This window comes from Vigna angularis, chromosome 1, assembly GCF_016808095.1.
Source record: "Vigna angularis cultivar LongXiaoDou No.4 chromosome 1, ASM1680809v1, whole genome shotgun sequence".
Classification (NCBI taxonomy): domain Eukaryota; kingdom Viridiplantae; phylum Streptophyta; class Magnoliopsida; order Fabales; family Fabaceae; genus Vigna; species Vigna angularis.
In genome coordinates, this window is record NC_068970.1 from 37,797,516 (window position 1) to 37,814,344 (window position 16,829).

The 16,829-nt window shown below is 40.5% G+C and overlaps 1 protein-coding gene and 1 pseudogene across 1 annotated transcript; both read right to left on the reverse strand.

Moving 5' to 3' along the window:
• Positions 1 to 3,204: 3,204 nt before the first annotated feature.
• LOC128193379 (uncharacterized) lies at positions 3,205 to 6,349 on the reverse strand (annotated as a pseudogene).
• A 38-nt stretch (positions 6,350 to 6,387) lies between these two features.
• LOC108327319 (uncharacterized) lies at positions 6,388 to 8,088 on the reverse strand. The gene has a single exon (XM_052871659.1). It carries the CDS (start codon positions 8,086 to 8,088, stop codon positions 6,388 to 6,390), a length of 1,701 nt encoding a protein of 566 aa, XP_052727619.1.
• Between the last annotated feature and the right edge of the window lie 8,741 nt (positions 8,089 to 16,829).

The following is a 16,829-nucleotide window of genomic DNA, read 5'->3' on the forward strand; positions in this document are numbered from 1 at the left end:
CTATATTTATCATGCATCATGAGAATGAGAATAAAGGATAAGTTGTATACCTGAGAATTCCTCTGATATTCGTCACTTCTGATATCCTCTGCCTCATTCCGATGATCTCTTCCTGTCACCCCCAAAAAAACCCCTTCCCTTCCCCGATTTCTCTCTCCTTTATCCACCAAAATCCTCCTCCCTTTTTTTTTCCAAAAATCTTGGAAATATTCCTCCTAACCACCTGGTCTCCGTCACCCCAGACACGCCTCACATACCCCCTCCCCCACGTTCTTTATTTTCTTATTATGTATTTTTTATTTCAATTTTAATTTATTTTTTATTTTATTTTTAATTTTATTTTTCAATTTTTCAATTATTTTGATTAATTAACTCTATTAAAACAAAATGAATATAAGAAATAAAATAGAAATTGAATTAAAAGCAAATGATCTAAATACATTAAAATAGAATAAAACAAAAAGGTAAAATAAAATAAAAGGAAAATAATAAAAAACCAATAAAAACACATTTTCTACTACCCGGACAAAATTGAGTGTTGACAGCTGCCCCTCTTTACTTAGATATTACTAAATAATATGAAAATTTGATCTTTTCGTATTATTTAAGTGAAGCTAAGTAAAGATAAAAACACTAATTTTGTCCGGGTTTCAATCATGAAAGAAAACGAACAAAATGATTCAAGTCACGATGCCAAATGACCAATGTCAAGTAGAGTACCAGTAACAAAAAAACTAAAACCTGGATTTGACCATTGCCTCGCAGAGGGCCAAACTTCACAGAATAGAAATTTAAAAACCGACCATTGCCAAGCGGAAGACCAATAACAGAAAACTAAAACCTGGATCTGGCCATTGCCTCGCAGAGGGCCAAACTCACAAAACAGAAATTTAAATCTGACCATTGCCATGCAGAGGGCCGATAACAGAAAACTAAAACCTGGATTTGACCATTGCCTCGCAGAGGGCCAAACTCACAGAACAGAAATTTAAATCCGACCATTGCCATGCAGAGGGCCGATAACAGAAAACTAAAACTTGGATTTGACCATTGCCTCGCAGAGGGCCAAACTCACAGAACAGAAATTTAAATCCGACCATTGCCATGCAGAGGGCCGATAACAGAAAACTAAAACCTGGATTTGACCATTGCCTCGCAGAGGGCCAAACTCACAGAACAGAAATTTAAATCCGACCATTGCCGTGTAGAGGGCCGATAACAGAAAACTAAAACCTGGATTTGACCATTGCCTCGCAGAGGGCCAAACTCACAGAACAGAAATTTAAAACCGACCATTGCCACGCAGAGGGCCGATAACAGAAAACTAAAACTTGGATTTGCAGCTTTGAAAAGTTGATAAATGCCGAGTAAAACATGAAGATTTTGCAAACAATTCTCCTCGCTTTCTCTGAGATGATGTTATGTCATGATGGTGCATGAATGCATAGACACATGAGACTTTCATTTCGTTCTTTTCTTTTACTCTCGTTTTTTCATTTATTTTTATTTTTTTTTCATTTTTTTTTTGAAAATTCCATGTTTGGAATCCATTGTTAATATTGTCATCAGACACGATGTACATTCAAAACGCATTCCTTGAAAACAACGTTGAGAGGTATAAAACCCTTTGATGAGTAGGAAGAAAGTGTAGCCTTGAGTTAAAATTCTTTTTTATCACTTTTTGCAATCCAAATTAACTTGAACCCTGTAGGATGTGGAAAAATGGTTATGAAAAGCATATGAATAATGATTTTCCGTGAGCAAATATTAACGTATGTGTGTCCCTCATCTGGGGGACAGTGCTATTAACATGTTGGGCTCCCATACTGCCCCAGTTTTGCACAATAAGTATGCTTTGTAAAAGTGAAAAGGTTTGGGTATGAAGGATTCCCCCAAATTGGATGATCCTCGATTGACAGGGAGACCTTCTTTTTTTTTTTTTTTTGGAAAATAAAATTGAATGTGTCGTTCACCACATCATTCTGTTTCAAAGTTAAATTCGTGAGAAAGATTAGGACAAACAGTCTTCAGTCAGCGTGGACTTTTATTGGCTTGTACCGTGGCTAAATGTCAAGGGTTTTGAAAGAAAGGATAACGAAGGCCAAAATAAGTATTTGATGGTTAAAGTCTTTAAACAAGAATCATTTGCAAGGTGCCCAGTCAACTGTCTTTAGGGATTTGAACTTCAGGCATCCTTTATTTTTTCATTGTTGTTTTTTTTTCTTCCTTTCCCTTTGGATCATTCTTTTCGTTGCCCCTGTTGTGGTCCTTTATGATACTTTCCTTTTCATTTCTGTTTTTTTTTCTTCCTTTTAGAGATTTCCTCCTCAACTTTGGATGCTTATGATGTACCCTTTTAAGTTGACGTCGATATGCTAATGATTCTTGTCTAGGGTGATGAAACAATTATGAATTTTGGCTCAAAAGGGGTGCAATTGGATGAACTGCTTTTGACGATTAGATAACGAAAAATGGCCACACGTCACTCCGAATCTTGTTTGTCTGACTTTCTCTTGAATTTAAACCTGAAATGAAACTATGTAGTGTTTGACACATCAACTTCATTTTTCCTTTGCTTTGTTTCCTTTGTTTTCTTCTTCTTCCTTTTTTTTTATATATATCTCCCTGATCAACGGATTATCGGTGATATGTAACATGATGAAAACTGCCCCAATATTATACGTATGGCAATCCTTTGTCTAAAGAGAAACGAAAAAGTTAGGGTTCAAGTAATGTGAATGCAGATGCTTTATCAAGAAAAGAACACCGGTTACTCCCAAAACCTTGAATCAGGAAAGGACACACCAACGGTATTTTTCAAAACTATTTTCTTTTTCTTTTTTTTTTCTTTTTTCCATTTCGAAAATACTATGCGCTTGACAACTTTATTAACAACAAACTCAACATGTGACCTTTCTTTTTCACCTCTTTTTCGTTTTTCCTTTTTCGACATCCTCTAGGACCGAGCTCGCCAACCTGATATACGTGTGATGCTTTTATCAACACGCGTTTACTTATTTTCATTTTCATTTTCCCTTGACTACTTAACAGCTCAGCGTGACATGCAATATTTCAGATGGAATGCAAACAACCAAAATATGAATGAAATCATGTGAACTTTATTTAGTGAAAAAAACACAGAGTACAATAAGCTTTAAAGATAATATCAACATCCCCTTAATAGCAACCATTATCATGGAATCATCATGCGTAAAACTTTTTTACTGCATCAGAATTAACTGGCAATGGTAACTCCTCTCCGTCCATTCTCGTGAGAATTAGTGCCCCACCAGAAAATGCTTTCTTCATTACAAATGGCCCTTCATAATTTGGAGTCCATTTGCCTCTATGATCCTTTTGTATAGGTAGAATCCTCTTCAACACCAGCTCACCTTCATGAAATTCTCTTGGGTGTACCTTTTTGTCAAATGCCTTCTTCATTCTTCTTTGGTACAATTGTCCATGGCATATTGCTGTTAATCTTTTTTCATCGATGAGATTGAGCTGGTCAAAACGAGCTTGAACCCACTCAGCCTCTTCTAATTGGGTTTCCATTAAAACTCGTAAGGACGGAATTTCCACTTCAAATGGAAGTACTGCCTCCATTCCATATACAAGCGAGAAAGGCGTTGCCCCAGTCGATGTTCGTACCGAAGTGCGATAACCATGTAAAGCAAAAGGAAGCATTTCATGCCAATCCTTATATGTGACCACCATCTTCTGCACAATCTTCTTGATATTTTTGTTAGCAGCCTCTACTGCCCCATTCATCTTTGGACGATAAGGAGAAGAATTAAGATGATGAATTTTGAACTCCTCACATAACTCTATCATCATCTGGTTGTTCAAGTTAGTGGCATTATCAGTGATGATCCTGTTAGGGAGCCCGTATCTGCAAATCAACTCCCTTTTTATGAACTTGGTCACCACCTTTTCTAGTCACATTAGCATAAGAAGCAGCCTCAACCCACTTGGTGAAGTAGTCGATTGCGACTAATATGAAACGGTGTCCATTTGACGCCTTTGGCTCTATAGCTCCGATGACATCTATTCCCCACATCGAAAAGGGCCATGGTGCAGACAACACGTTCAAGGTCGTGGGTGGCACATTGATATTATTTGCGTACACCTGGCATTTCTCACACTTTCTCACATGTGTACAACAATCATTTTCCATAGTCAACCAAAAATACCCCGCTCTCAGTATCTTCCTGGCCATTGAGTGCCCATTCATGTGCGTGCCAAATGTACCCTCGTGCACTTCTTTTAGTATCAGCTCGACTTCTTTTGCATCTACGCATCTAAGGAGAACCATGTCATGATTCCTCTTATATAAAATATCCCCACTCAAAATGAAGCTGCCAACCAACCTCCTTAACGCCTTTTTATCGTTTTCAGATGCCTTCTCTGGATATTCTCGAGTCCTAAGATAATGCTTGATATCAAAGTACCAAGGTTTACCATCTACCTCCTCCTCGATGAAATGACAATGCACTGGCTCCGCATGACTCTTCATTTCGATCATTGGCAATTCTGCATCTTGTTCAACTTCAAACATCGATGACAAAGTAGCCAACGCGTTTGCTAATTGATTATCTTCTCGCGCTATATGATTAAACATGATGGAATCGAAATACTCAATTAATCCCCTGATGTAAGCTTGGTATGGAATTAATTTTGTATCCCTAGTCTCCCATTCTCCCTTCAATTGATGGATGACCAAAGCTGAATCTCCATATACATCCAGAATTTTTGCTTTAGACTCTATTGCTGCTCGAATACCCATAGCACAGGCTTCATATTCTGCGATATTATTCGTGCAATTAAAACACAACCTTGCCGTCATTGGTATGTATTGATTCTTAGGAGAGATAAGCAGTGCCCCTATTCCATGCCCCATTACATTCGAGGCCCCATCGAATAATACCGTCCAGGCTTTTTCATTTTTGTCCTCTTTGTTCTCAGCAAATAAAGCCATGATATCTTCATCAGGAAACTCAGGTTGCATTGGCTGATAATCACTAATGGGTTGATGGGCTAAATATTCCGCTAAAGTGCTACCCTTGATAGATTTCTGAGTAACATATATAATGTCGTACTCCGATAGTAGCATCTGCCATCGAGCTATTCTTCCAGTGAGAGCGGGCTTTTCGAAAATATACTTGATAGGATCCATTTTAGATATCAACTAAGTAGAGTGACTCAACATGTATTTCCTTAAACGATGAGTAGCCCACGCCAGTGCACAACAAGTTCGCTCTAACGACGAATATCGTTGTTCGCAATCTGTGAATCTCCTGCTCAAGTAATATATAGCATGCTCTCTTTTCCCGTCTTCATCATGCTGACCCAATACACAACCCATTGAATTATCCAATACGGTCAAATACAAAATGAGCGGTCTTCCTAGCATAGGTTGACGCAATACAAGAGGGTCTTGCAGGTATTGTTTGACCTTTTCGAAAGCAACTTGACAATCTTCATTCCAGACTACAGCCTGATTATTCTGTAGCAACTTGAACATTGGTTCACAAGTAGCAGTTAATTGGGAGATGAACCTAGCAATGTAGTTCAATCTTCCCAGAAAACCTCGAACCTCCTTTTCTGTTCTAGGCGCCGACATTTCCGTTATCGCTCTTACTTTGTCAGGATCAACTTCTATCCCTCTTTGGCTGACAATAAAGCCCAACAATTTTCCAGACTTTACTCCAAACGTGCATTTGGCAGGATTTAACCTGAGTTTGTACTTTCTCAGTCTCTCAAATAATTTCCTTAGATTGAAAATATGCTCCTCTTCTGATTCTGACTTTGCAATCATGTCATCCACATAAACTTCAATTTCCTTATGTATCATATCATGAAAGAGTGTCACCATTGCCCTTTGGTATGTTGCTCCTGCATTCTTGAGTCCGAAAGACATCACCTTATAACAGAATGTTCCCCATAACGTGATAAAGGTCGTTTTCTCCATATCTTCCGGTGCCATTTTAATTTGATTACATCCCGAGAATCCATCCGTGAACGAAAATAACGAAAATTTGGCCGTATTATCAACCAGAGTATCGATGTGTGGTAATGGGAAATTATCCTTCGGACTTGCACGATTCAAATCATGATAGTCAACACACATTCGAACTTTCCCATCCTTCTTAGGCACTGGTACAACATTCGCTACCCATTGTGGGTATCTTGCCACAGCCAATAATCCTGCGTCAAATTGCTTTTGGACCTCCTCTTTAATTTTTAGGGACATTTCCGGCTTCATTCTTCTTAGTTTTTGCTTGACTGAAGGGCATTCTGGCTTGAGTGGGAGCCTATGCTGCACAATATCGGTATCCAGACCCGGCATGTCATTGTAAGACCACGCGAACACATCTTTAAACTCCTTCAATAGGGCACGCGAACACATCCATGCTCGGATAAAGGATTGGCCTCGATACTAGGCTTATCTTCTTGGAACTTTAACCACCCAGAATCAATTAGAGTCTGCACTTTATGCTTGAAAGCCAGACACCTCTCAGTGGAATGACCAACAACCCCTCCATGATAACTACACTTTGCATCTGCATCATAACCTCTTGGGTACGGAGGCTGCAAAGGCTTCAGGGGACAAATGACAACCAGACCCTGTTTGATAAGATGAGGCAATAATTCCGTATAAGTTGTAGGAATTGGGGTAAAGTTAACATAATTTCTTTCCTGGTTCCTTCTTGGATAAGTATTTGGACCCACATTCATATTGGAACCTACGTTTGCCCCTCCCCTCCAATTATTCATCGGGATGTATTGTGGTTGATAGTACCCTGGTTGTTGTTGAGGCCTAATTTGATGACCAAATGACGCGTTAGCTGCATGTGGATGTTGACCCCAGTATGGTCGATAGTTATGAGTGGGAGTCTGACCTTTCCACACGGGGGTTGCAGATGTTCCATGCACATCTCCTTCCTTTCTTTTTCCTAAGTTGAAACTGGGTTTTTTGGAATTTGCAACCACCGACGAGCCATATGCAATCTTCCCATTTTTCAACCCGATCTCTATTCGTTCGCCTATCACGATGATATCAGCAAAATTTGAAGATACATTTCCCACCATATGTTCATAAAATGGTGGTTGGAGCGTATTTACAAACATTGCCACCATTTCTCTATCATACAAAGGTGGCTCAACTTGTGCAGCCAATTCCCTCCACCGTTGAGCATACTCCTTAAAAATTTCGTTGTCTTTCTTCGACATAATTTGCAGTTGTAAACGATCTGGCGCAACATGTGTAGTGTATATGTACTGTTTCACAAAAGCATCATCCAAGTCCGCCCAACAACGAATTCGAGTCGGCTCCAAATAGGTATACCAGTTTAATGCCACTCCAACCAAACTATCTTGGAAAACATGGATGAGCAGCTGCTCATCATAAGCATATGCAGCCATCTTTCTGCAAAACATGGTCAGATGGCTCTTAGGGCATGTATTTCCCTTATACTTCTCAAAATCTGGCGCCTTGAACTTATGTGGTATTTTGACACTAGGAACCAAGCTCAATCTGGCAACATCTCCGAACCCATTACTTTCAAATCCCTCAACAGCCATCGATCTTGCCTCTAGGCTCTCCAGTTTATCCTTTGCTCCGTCGACATTACTAATTACCCCCTGAAACGAAGTATGTGGCGCAGCCCTGGTAGAAAAGCCCTCTCCGGTAATCACATGAGGCCCCGGAGTTACTCGTATTCCATCAGACATGTTTGCATTCATTCCTTCACTTACCATAGGTGCGGACATTACAACAGGTCCCTGAGTACTGATTGACGGTACGTTGGCAGTGGTAGGGAAAGAGAATGAAGCATGCTCCCCTTCTGTGTATTCTCCCACAGGTGGAGTGTAATCTGGGGGTAATCCATACATTGGGAACGGAACAGATTGGCTCCCAGCATTGAACAACGGAGGGTAATATTGAGCACTTCCCTCAACTTGTGCAGGCGTCGACCCTCCCGTAGTCTTCAGGGCTTCGAGAGCTGTCAAAATCTGGGCCATTTGATCCTTCAACTGGCTAACATCAGCCTTAATAGATTCGTGTGACTTCTCCCAATTCTCCATGACCTTCGAGTTAGCTCTGGTCCTGTACGGATGTCGTGGAAAATTTATCGTTGTTCTCTCACTTGTACTGATGATTATTTTTATTAAATTTGTTAGATGTTAAGTTGTGTGTTTCTGTTAATTAGGCTTAGCCCATTTTGTATTTAGGGTTTAACCCTTATCTTACATTATAAATAAACTACCCTATGTGTATGCTAAACACATAAGGGAGATTTCTCCTAATCTTCTCTACTATTTCATATGGTATCTAAAGCTTAGGTTTTGTTCCAGCAAGTTCCACAGTCTCTGGTACCCATTGTCGCCGTCGTTGCCGCTGCTGCCGTCGCCGTCGCCGCCACCGTCGCCGGAGTTCCAGAATCGATCGGCGACCACACCATCGGAATCGTTTCGGCCGGGCGACCACCGTGGTACAAAGATCGCGGCGAACGGACCAACCACGCGCCTCCACGTGCCGTCGCAAAGGTCACCAGATCCGCCGCTTCCCGCCGCGCGTGCTAGCGCGTCGTTGGCGAGATCCGTCGCCGACCAGGACCGTCGTGCTCGCCTCCTCGTCCTCTTTCTGGATCTGTTGTCGTTGCGTCAATCGGAGCACTTTGGATTTTTTAGGGTTTCTCCCTCTCCATGGCTGCCCGACTTGATGATCGGAGTCGGTCTCGCCAACCAGGTAAAGGACGTCCAAAATGTGACCACTGTGGCAAGCTAGGCCACAAAATTGATAGATGTTATGCGCTTCATGGACGTCCTCCTCGACCTATAGCAATGGCTAATTCTGATCCACCTCTCCGATCACTGTCTGCAGACCATCCTACTTCATCAAATACCATAAATAACCCTGTACTCTTTCAGAAATTTCTCAAATCGTATGAGGACCGTCACCACTCTAGTTCCACTACATCTGTTATACGCACAGGTACTCCTTTTGTTGGTCTGACTCACTCTCTCGGATCTTGGGTCCTTGACTCAGGCGCCACCGATCATATCACTGGTAACAAATCCTTGTTTTCTTCCTTGTCATATCCAGATAATTTACCCTCGGTAACGATGACTGATGGGTCTAGAGTCTCATCTCATGGTATTGGTACTGTTCATATTTTTCCGTCCATATCCATTGATAATGTACTTTATGTCCCTGGGTCTCCTTTTAACTTATTGTCCGTAAGTCGTCTAACTCGTTCCCTTAATTGTGTTATTTCATTTACCAAAGATTCTGTTTGGTTGCAGGACCGGAGTTCGAAACACATGATTGGCACAGGATGTGAGTCTCATGGCCTATATCATCTCAGCCCTTCTCCACATGCTGGCGTAATCATGGAGTCACCATCCCTTCTTCATGCTCAGTTAGGTCATCCCAGTCTTGCCAAACTACATCAACTTGTTCCGAGTCTGTCCAAATTATCAAGTTTAACGTGTGAGTCTTGTCAGTTAGGTAAACATACTCGTAGTTCCTTTCCTTGTAGTGTTTCACAACGAGCGTCATCCCCCTTTTCATTAGTTCATTCTGATATTTGGGAACCTAGTCGTGTTAAGTCAACTTGAGGATTTCAGTATTTTGTTACCTTTATTGATGACTATTCCAGATGTACTTGGTTGTTTCTCATGAAGAATCGTTTTGAGTTGTTTTCTATTTTTCAATCTTTTTTCAATGAAATAAAAAATCAGTTTGGGGTTTCTATTCGCATTTTACGCAGTGATAATGGCCGTGAATACCTTTCCCAACAGTTTAAACATTTTATGGCTTCTCATGGCATTCTTCACCAAACCTCATGTGCTTATACCCCTCAACAAAATGGGGTGGCTAAGCGCAAGAATAGACACCTTATTGAAACAACTCGTACCCTTCTCATTCATGGTCAAGTACCCTCACGTTTTTGCGGTGATGCTGTTCTCACGGCATGTTATCTTATCAACCGCATGCCATCTTCCGTCCTGGAGAACAAAATCCCTCATTCTATCTTATTTCCTCAAGACCTTCTACATCCATTACCTCTTAGAGTTTTTGGGTCTACATGTTTTGTTCATGATTTTAGTCCTGGTCTTGATAAGTTATCTCCTAGGTCTCACAAATGTGTCTTCTTAGGATTTCCACGGTGATGAGTCGTTATTTCTTGAATTATATTTAGTTTAATGCACTTAAATAAACCAGGGAATTGTGTTTAATTGTTTGTTATTTCCCCGTTTTCCGAATTCTGCTTAATTTGGTCGGAAATTTGTAATTGTGCTAATTTGGGTTTTCTGAGCTGATTAAGTGCATTTTTGAAGTGCAGGAAAATTTCGGAAATACATTTTGGGACAGCAGGAAGAATGCCAAATAAATTCAAGACTCTCCACACAGACATTTTTGAATTAATTAAATTGTAATTCAGTAGTTTAGAATTTTTGAATCAACTCTTATATTTTGAGTCAATTTTTGGTAAATTAGATTAGACCCAAAATTAGAAATTAATGACTTGGCACCCTAGGATTTTATTTTGGGTGGACCCTACCCTAAAAAGGGACACACGGCCCTTAGAAAAATAGCACAGCCGCCACTTGAAAAGGGAGCCCCACTTGTTTTATTTTCTCTCGGCTTGTGTTCCAGCAGGGGTCTCTCTCGGATTGGAGTTTTTGGAGGTTACTATTTTATTGGCTTTGAAGAAAAGGAAGAACGGAGATTGAGAATGGAGGGTTACGGCTAGGGATTCTTTTTCTTTTTCTTTGCATTGAGCTGCTGTCCAGCACGTTGTGAGCAGCCGCCACACACAAGGACATCTTTTATCACATTCAATTTTCCTGGAGAGATGAGTAGCAGGTTGACGGGAGAGAGCTGGGACGTGTTGGAGCCGCCACCTAAGGGAAGAGTTTTCTTTTGGCTGGGAACGTTTATTTCTTTAAAAAAAAAACATGTGAATGCTGTTACCGAGAGGATAAAATGAGGGTTCAACGTTAAATCCTTGGCTTGGCTGCATCTTTTTTTTATTTTCGCCCCTTTTCATTTTCGGTCCAGCATTTTGTGATTGAATGTTTTTGGCTTTTCAAAGAGTATACGCTGATTCATAGTGAGCGGGATGCAAGCGGTGCACATGTGGAGATTTAATTTTTTTCTTTGCATTTATTTTTCTAGAAGAAGAGGTGCAACATGGTTTTTCTTTCTTTTAAGATGGGAAGCACGGTGATTCATGGAGAGAGACACATGGCGTTCAATTTATGTCTTTTAAAAAAAAAGGCAGTGTTGATTATGTTGAATGAAGGTGCACACGGTTATGTCCCAAGAGTTTTTTTTTTTTTTTTTTTTTTTTTTTTTTTTAATATATATATTATCCTACGCTTATAATGAACATTTCACTTTTTAGTTTAAGTTTGACATTTCATGTTATTATAGAGTTGATTTGTTTTTGTTATTTATTTCTTGCATTTCAATTTCTCACACACTTTGAGCATTTAATTTTAAATTCTAAGTTATGTTGGGCATTTAATGTTTTAGTTTAAGTATTACATTTGAATAGCACACCACATGTTTCTTTATTGTCTGTTGCATTTTAATTAGTTCACACATCTTGCTTTAGGAATGTCGGTTCACTGCTTTCATTCACTTTAATTCAATTTATTATTTTCATGTTGTCTGTTTTGTTCGGCTTCTTTATCTTCTTGCATTTCCAATTTCCTCACTTGTTTTAGAAATCGTTCGGTCTCAATGTAGAACCGTTCGGTCATCTGTATGACTGTTCGGTCTTCACGCTTTGTTCATTTATTTCAGTGTTTTCAATTATGTTTGGTTGTATTTAATTTCCAGTTTTCATTTAGTTCATTTCGAATTACAAAAACACTTTCAAACCCCCCCCCCCCCCCACTGCGTGTTTGACCTAAGACTTGAACCACATTTGGTCCTTGAGAGACGACCTAGGAGTCAATTCCTAGCTATACTGCATTCCTTATATGCAATCAACTTTTGTGTGAGGTGCGACCCTCTCAACACACGGTCACAAAAGGGCTATAAGTGTTTTTCCCCTTCTCTCAATCGTCATTTTATCTCTGCTGATGTCACTTTTGATGAATCTTCTTTTTACTTTACACATCTATCTTCTAGTTCTGTACCTCTCCCTGTTACTGTTGATATTCCTCTTATCTGTGATCCTCTTGGTGATGCTCCACCCATTTTGTCTCCTCCTTCTTTAGACTCTCATTCACCACGGGATCGTCTTTCACCACCACCCCTTCAGGTTTATAGTCACCGCAATTGTCTCCCTCATGACTCACTTCCAGTGCCGCCTCCTGTGTCTCCTCCGGCTCCAGCAAATGAGTTTGACTTGCCTATTGCCCTCCGTAAAGGTATACGCTCTACCCGTAACCCTTCCCCCCATTATACTGTTCTTAGTTACCACATATTATCTCCATCTTTTTACACTTGTCTCTCATTAATTTCTTCTGTGTCAATTCCTAAATCTGTGGGTGATGCCTTAACTCATCCTGGCTGGCATCAAGCTATGCTGGATGAATTGAGTGCTTTACAGCAAAGTGGAACTTGGGAGCTTGTCCAATTACTATCTGGAAAGTCTGTTGTTGGTTGCAGGTGGGTGTATGCTATCAAGGTTGGCCCTGATGGCACAATTGATCGTCTGAAAGCTCGACTGGTTGCCAAAGGCTACACACAGATTTTTGGTTTGGATTATGGTGATACTTTTTCTCCAGTGGCAAAAATGACCTCTGTTCGCCTATTCATTGCCATGGCCGCTCTTCGACAATGGCCTCTTTACCAACTTGATGTCAAAAATGCTTTCCTCAATGGTGATTTGCATGAAGAAATTTATATGGAGCAACCCCCTGGCTTTGTTGCTCAGGGGGAGTCATTTGGATTGGTATGTCGTCTTCACAAATCCTTATATGGCCTAAACAATCTCCTCGAGCCTGGTTTGGTAAATTTAGCTGTGTTGTTCAACAATTTGGTATGTCTCGCAGTGAAGCGGATCATTCAGTGTTCTATCGCCACTCAAGTGCTGGATGTATTTACTTAATAGTGTATGTCGATGATATTGTTCTCACAGGAAGTGACTCTCTCGGCATTTCTCAGATGAAACAACACCTTTGTCATCATTTTCAAACCAAAGATCTTGGCAAACTCCGATACTTTTTGGGTATTGAAGTAGCATAATCCAATGATGGTATTGTCATATCTCAAAGGAAGTATGCGTTAGACATCTTGGAGGAAACAGGGTTAATGAACTGTAAATCTGTTGAGACACCTATGGACCCTAACATCAAACTCCTACCAAATCAGGGGGAGCCTTTCTCAGATCCTGAACGGTACAGAAGATTAGTTGGTAAATTAAACTATCTTACTGTTACGCGTCCTGACATTTCCTTCGCAGTTAGTGTGGTGAGTCAATTTCTAAACTCCCCATGTGAAGACCATTGGGATGCAGTTGTTCAGATGGCCCTAACAACGATACAAAAATCGTTTGTTATTCAGATGCTGATTGGGCTGGTTCCCCTTCTGATAGGAGGTCTACTTCTGGATATTGTGTCTCTATTGGTGGCAATCTGATATCTTGGAAAAGTAAGAAGCAAAGTGTTGTGGCAAGGTCCAGCACAGAAGCAGAATATAGAGCTATGGCATCCGCTACTTGCGAGCTTGTGTGGCTTAAACAATTACTTAGTGAATTGAAATTTGGAGATGTCACTCACATGACACTTATATGTGATAATCAAGCTGCTCTTCATATTAGCTCTAACCCTGTCTTCCATGAGAGAACCAAGCACATTGAAGTTGATTGTCATTTTATTAGAGAAAAAATCATATCCGGAGATATCAAGACTGAGTTCGTTAACTCAAGCAACCAGTTGGCAGACATATTCACCAAGTCCTTACGAGGACCTAGAATTGACTATCTTTGTAACAAGCTTGGAACATATGATTTATATGCTCCAGCTTGAGGGAGAGTGTTAGATGTTAAGTTGTATGTTTCTGTTAATTGGGCTTAGCCCATTCTGTATTTAGGGTTTAACCCTTATCTTACATTATAAATAAACTACCCTATGTGTATGCTAAACACATAAGGGAAATTTCTCCTAATCTTCTCTACTATTTCATAAAATTAAATTAGATAAGGATGAAAAATGCAAAACAGAAGAAAACATGATGCATGCTAGTGATAAGTGGAAATCACAGGATAACGATGACAATACTGATGGAAAATTAACACAAGCCGATACCAAACAATCATCCCTTATCTTTCATTTAAAGAAAATTTGATCCATTACATCGTCTAAGGAACAAAACACGCAATTCTGATGTACATTAATCCCGTGCCCGGGCAATGAAAGATTTCATCTCTCCCACCAACCATTTACAATGATTAATAAACAAAGCTATTTCAGCATTCGATACCATCCTAGGGATGTCTTCAATTGCCACATTTGCCAAAGCAGCCAACTGAGAGAAGCTTTCCTTCCAGTGCTTTACAGCTATTTCTTGCTCTGCGATGTGCTCTTTCATTCGCTTTATCAAGGCTTGATGCCTTTCTTCAAATTCCATCGACCTCCATCGCTCCTCCTGCTCCTCGATGTAATCCTCCATTTGCTTTAACATGGCCCGGTACTCCTTTTCGGCCTCCGCCAACATCCAGTGCTCCTGATTCAACTCTGCCTCAAATGATGTAGCCATCTCCTTCATTTGATGCCCTGTTTCTTGTACTTGGACCTGCGCTTCTCTTAATCTTTTTAGGGCTTCCCTTTTATCCCTCTTGACTTCCTCATAGAGTTGTTTCCATTGCCTGCCCTCTTCTAAAGCCACCTTCTTCTCATTTACCCTCGTGGATAATTCCTTACTCGCGGCCGCTAGATCCTGTTTCACTCGAAATGTATAATCCCTCTCAGCCTTTTGGCTTTTGATAATGTTTTCATAAGCCCGCGACTTTTCTTCATTATCATTTCTCATATCCACAAGATCATTACGCGCCCTTTGTAATTCGTTTTCCAACGTAGCATTCCTCACCTTCAATTTCTCCATCTCAGCCTTCAATTGTTGCACCTCTTCACTTTCTGGGGCTTGGGATGGTCCTTCACTAGCTGATTGATCCTTGATTGGCTTGAAAGGCAACTTGACTACTTTCACTCTCTCCAGAATCCAGGTGTGATAACTAACCCTGCTATCCACTACTCATCCCTCAAGTCCTTCTCTGCTCGAACAACATTTTCCCAGGCGCTTTTAACCTTTCTTAACAGTTCGATGAAATGCCCGTCTTCGTAATAAATGAATAGGGTAGCAAGGTAATCTGATGAAGGTGCCCCTCTCATGGGATTCCCGAATTGTCTTTGCACCAAAAGGGGATTGTAATTGATATAGTACTAGGCACCTATGAAAGGCACATTAGGAAAGCTACCACAATGTTGTATAGCCAGTTTATTTTCGAGCCAAGGAAGGCGCCATTTTATACTTCTTTCGCTCAAGCCAGCAAGGAATCGGGCCCAATCGTTTCCTCCCTTACCTTTAAGCCCTTGGTGTGACAAAGTCTCCGATAGACTCTTGACGTCGACCATCTCCTTAAACACGCGCGCTGTCATCCATGTATACAGCGCCGGTAAACAACAAAGAATCTTCTTTCCCTTTCTCTCCTGGCAAAAACTCAAGGTCCCATAAACATCTGCAAGAACTACTGTTACAGGATTCTCTGATCTGGTTTTACTCACCACGAAGACGTCTATTGCGGTGTAATCCACGAATTCTTCTATTTTGGGAAACAAGACAATGCCATATATGGTGAGGGCTAATACATCCATGAAAGTTTCCTAATCCTCTTTATCAGCCAGGTGATGTAAATACTGCTCTAGATATCCCTGTGATAATCCATGCAATTGATTCCTCATCATCATCCTATCTTCAAGCTCCTTGGGATGTAGTTTCATGATGGCAGCAATGGTGGGTATAGAGGCATGATGCTCTAAATGTTGATAGGGAGTGGTGCCCTCCAGTGGCAAACCCAAGATATGCTCGAACTCCTCTATAGTTGGCACCAACTAAAAGTCTTGAAATGTGAAACATCGAAGCGGAGAATCATAATATTGTGCCAAGGCTGTGATAGCGGGTATTTGTACTTCAACCTCCATTAAATTCAACAAATTTCCATATCTTCTCTGAAAGGTTTCTCTCTTTATAGTCTTAAGCCTTTTGCCCAAGTTTATCAGCTCGGTCAAATTTCCAACATGGGTCCTTAGACTATACTTCTTTCTTAAATCGGAAGAGTCGGTGTGCCGTGTAGCATCGGATCTTGTGTCAACATCCATCTTGTATGAAGTCAAGTAGGTACCTGTGATTTCCTTTAAAATTAACATGTTACTAAATGATGTATGAATATGATGCATGATAATAAAACAACATGACGAAACAAAGCACATGCATGGTATGAAATGTAATATCATTAAAAAAAACGAACAACGTGAGGATTACAGAAGTACATATTCCTCCCATCGTGCCCTAACAAAGTTCACTGTTTTGAGTTCAAGGTCAAGTATATGCAATCTCACAAGGACGGTTCCCTGAACCTAAAGGTCAAAGGTTACTAGAGCTATGGCCCCCTTCATAGCATCTCCACAACAGTCGAGTAATCAACTAGGTGTGGAAACACATATGAAGAAAACAGACTCTAGCTGGAGTTCTCACGATAGCCAAACAGGAAGTACATCCCAGAGTGACACCGCTACACAACTCCTCTAATTCTAAGTTACGCTCAGACCCGGGTATAGGGCCCCACTCATGATATGCCAAAAGT

Coding starts and splice junctions, on each gene's coding strand:
- LOC108327319 (XM_052871659.1), bottom strand. CDS start 8,088: ATGGAGAATTGGGAGAAGTCACACGAATCTATTAAGGCTGATGTTAGC.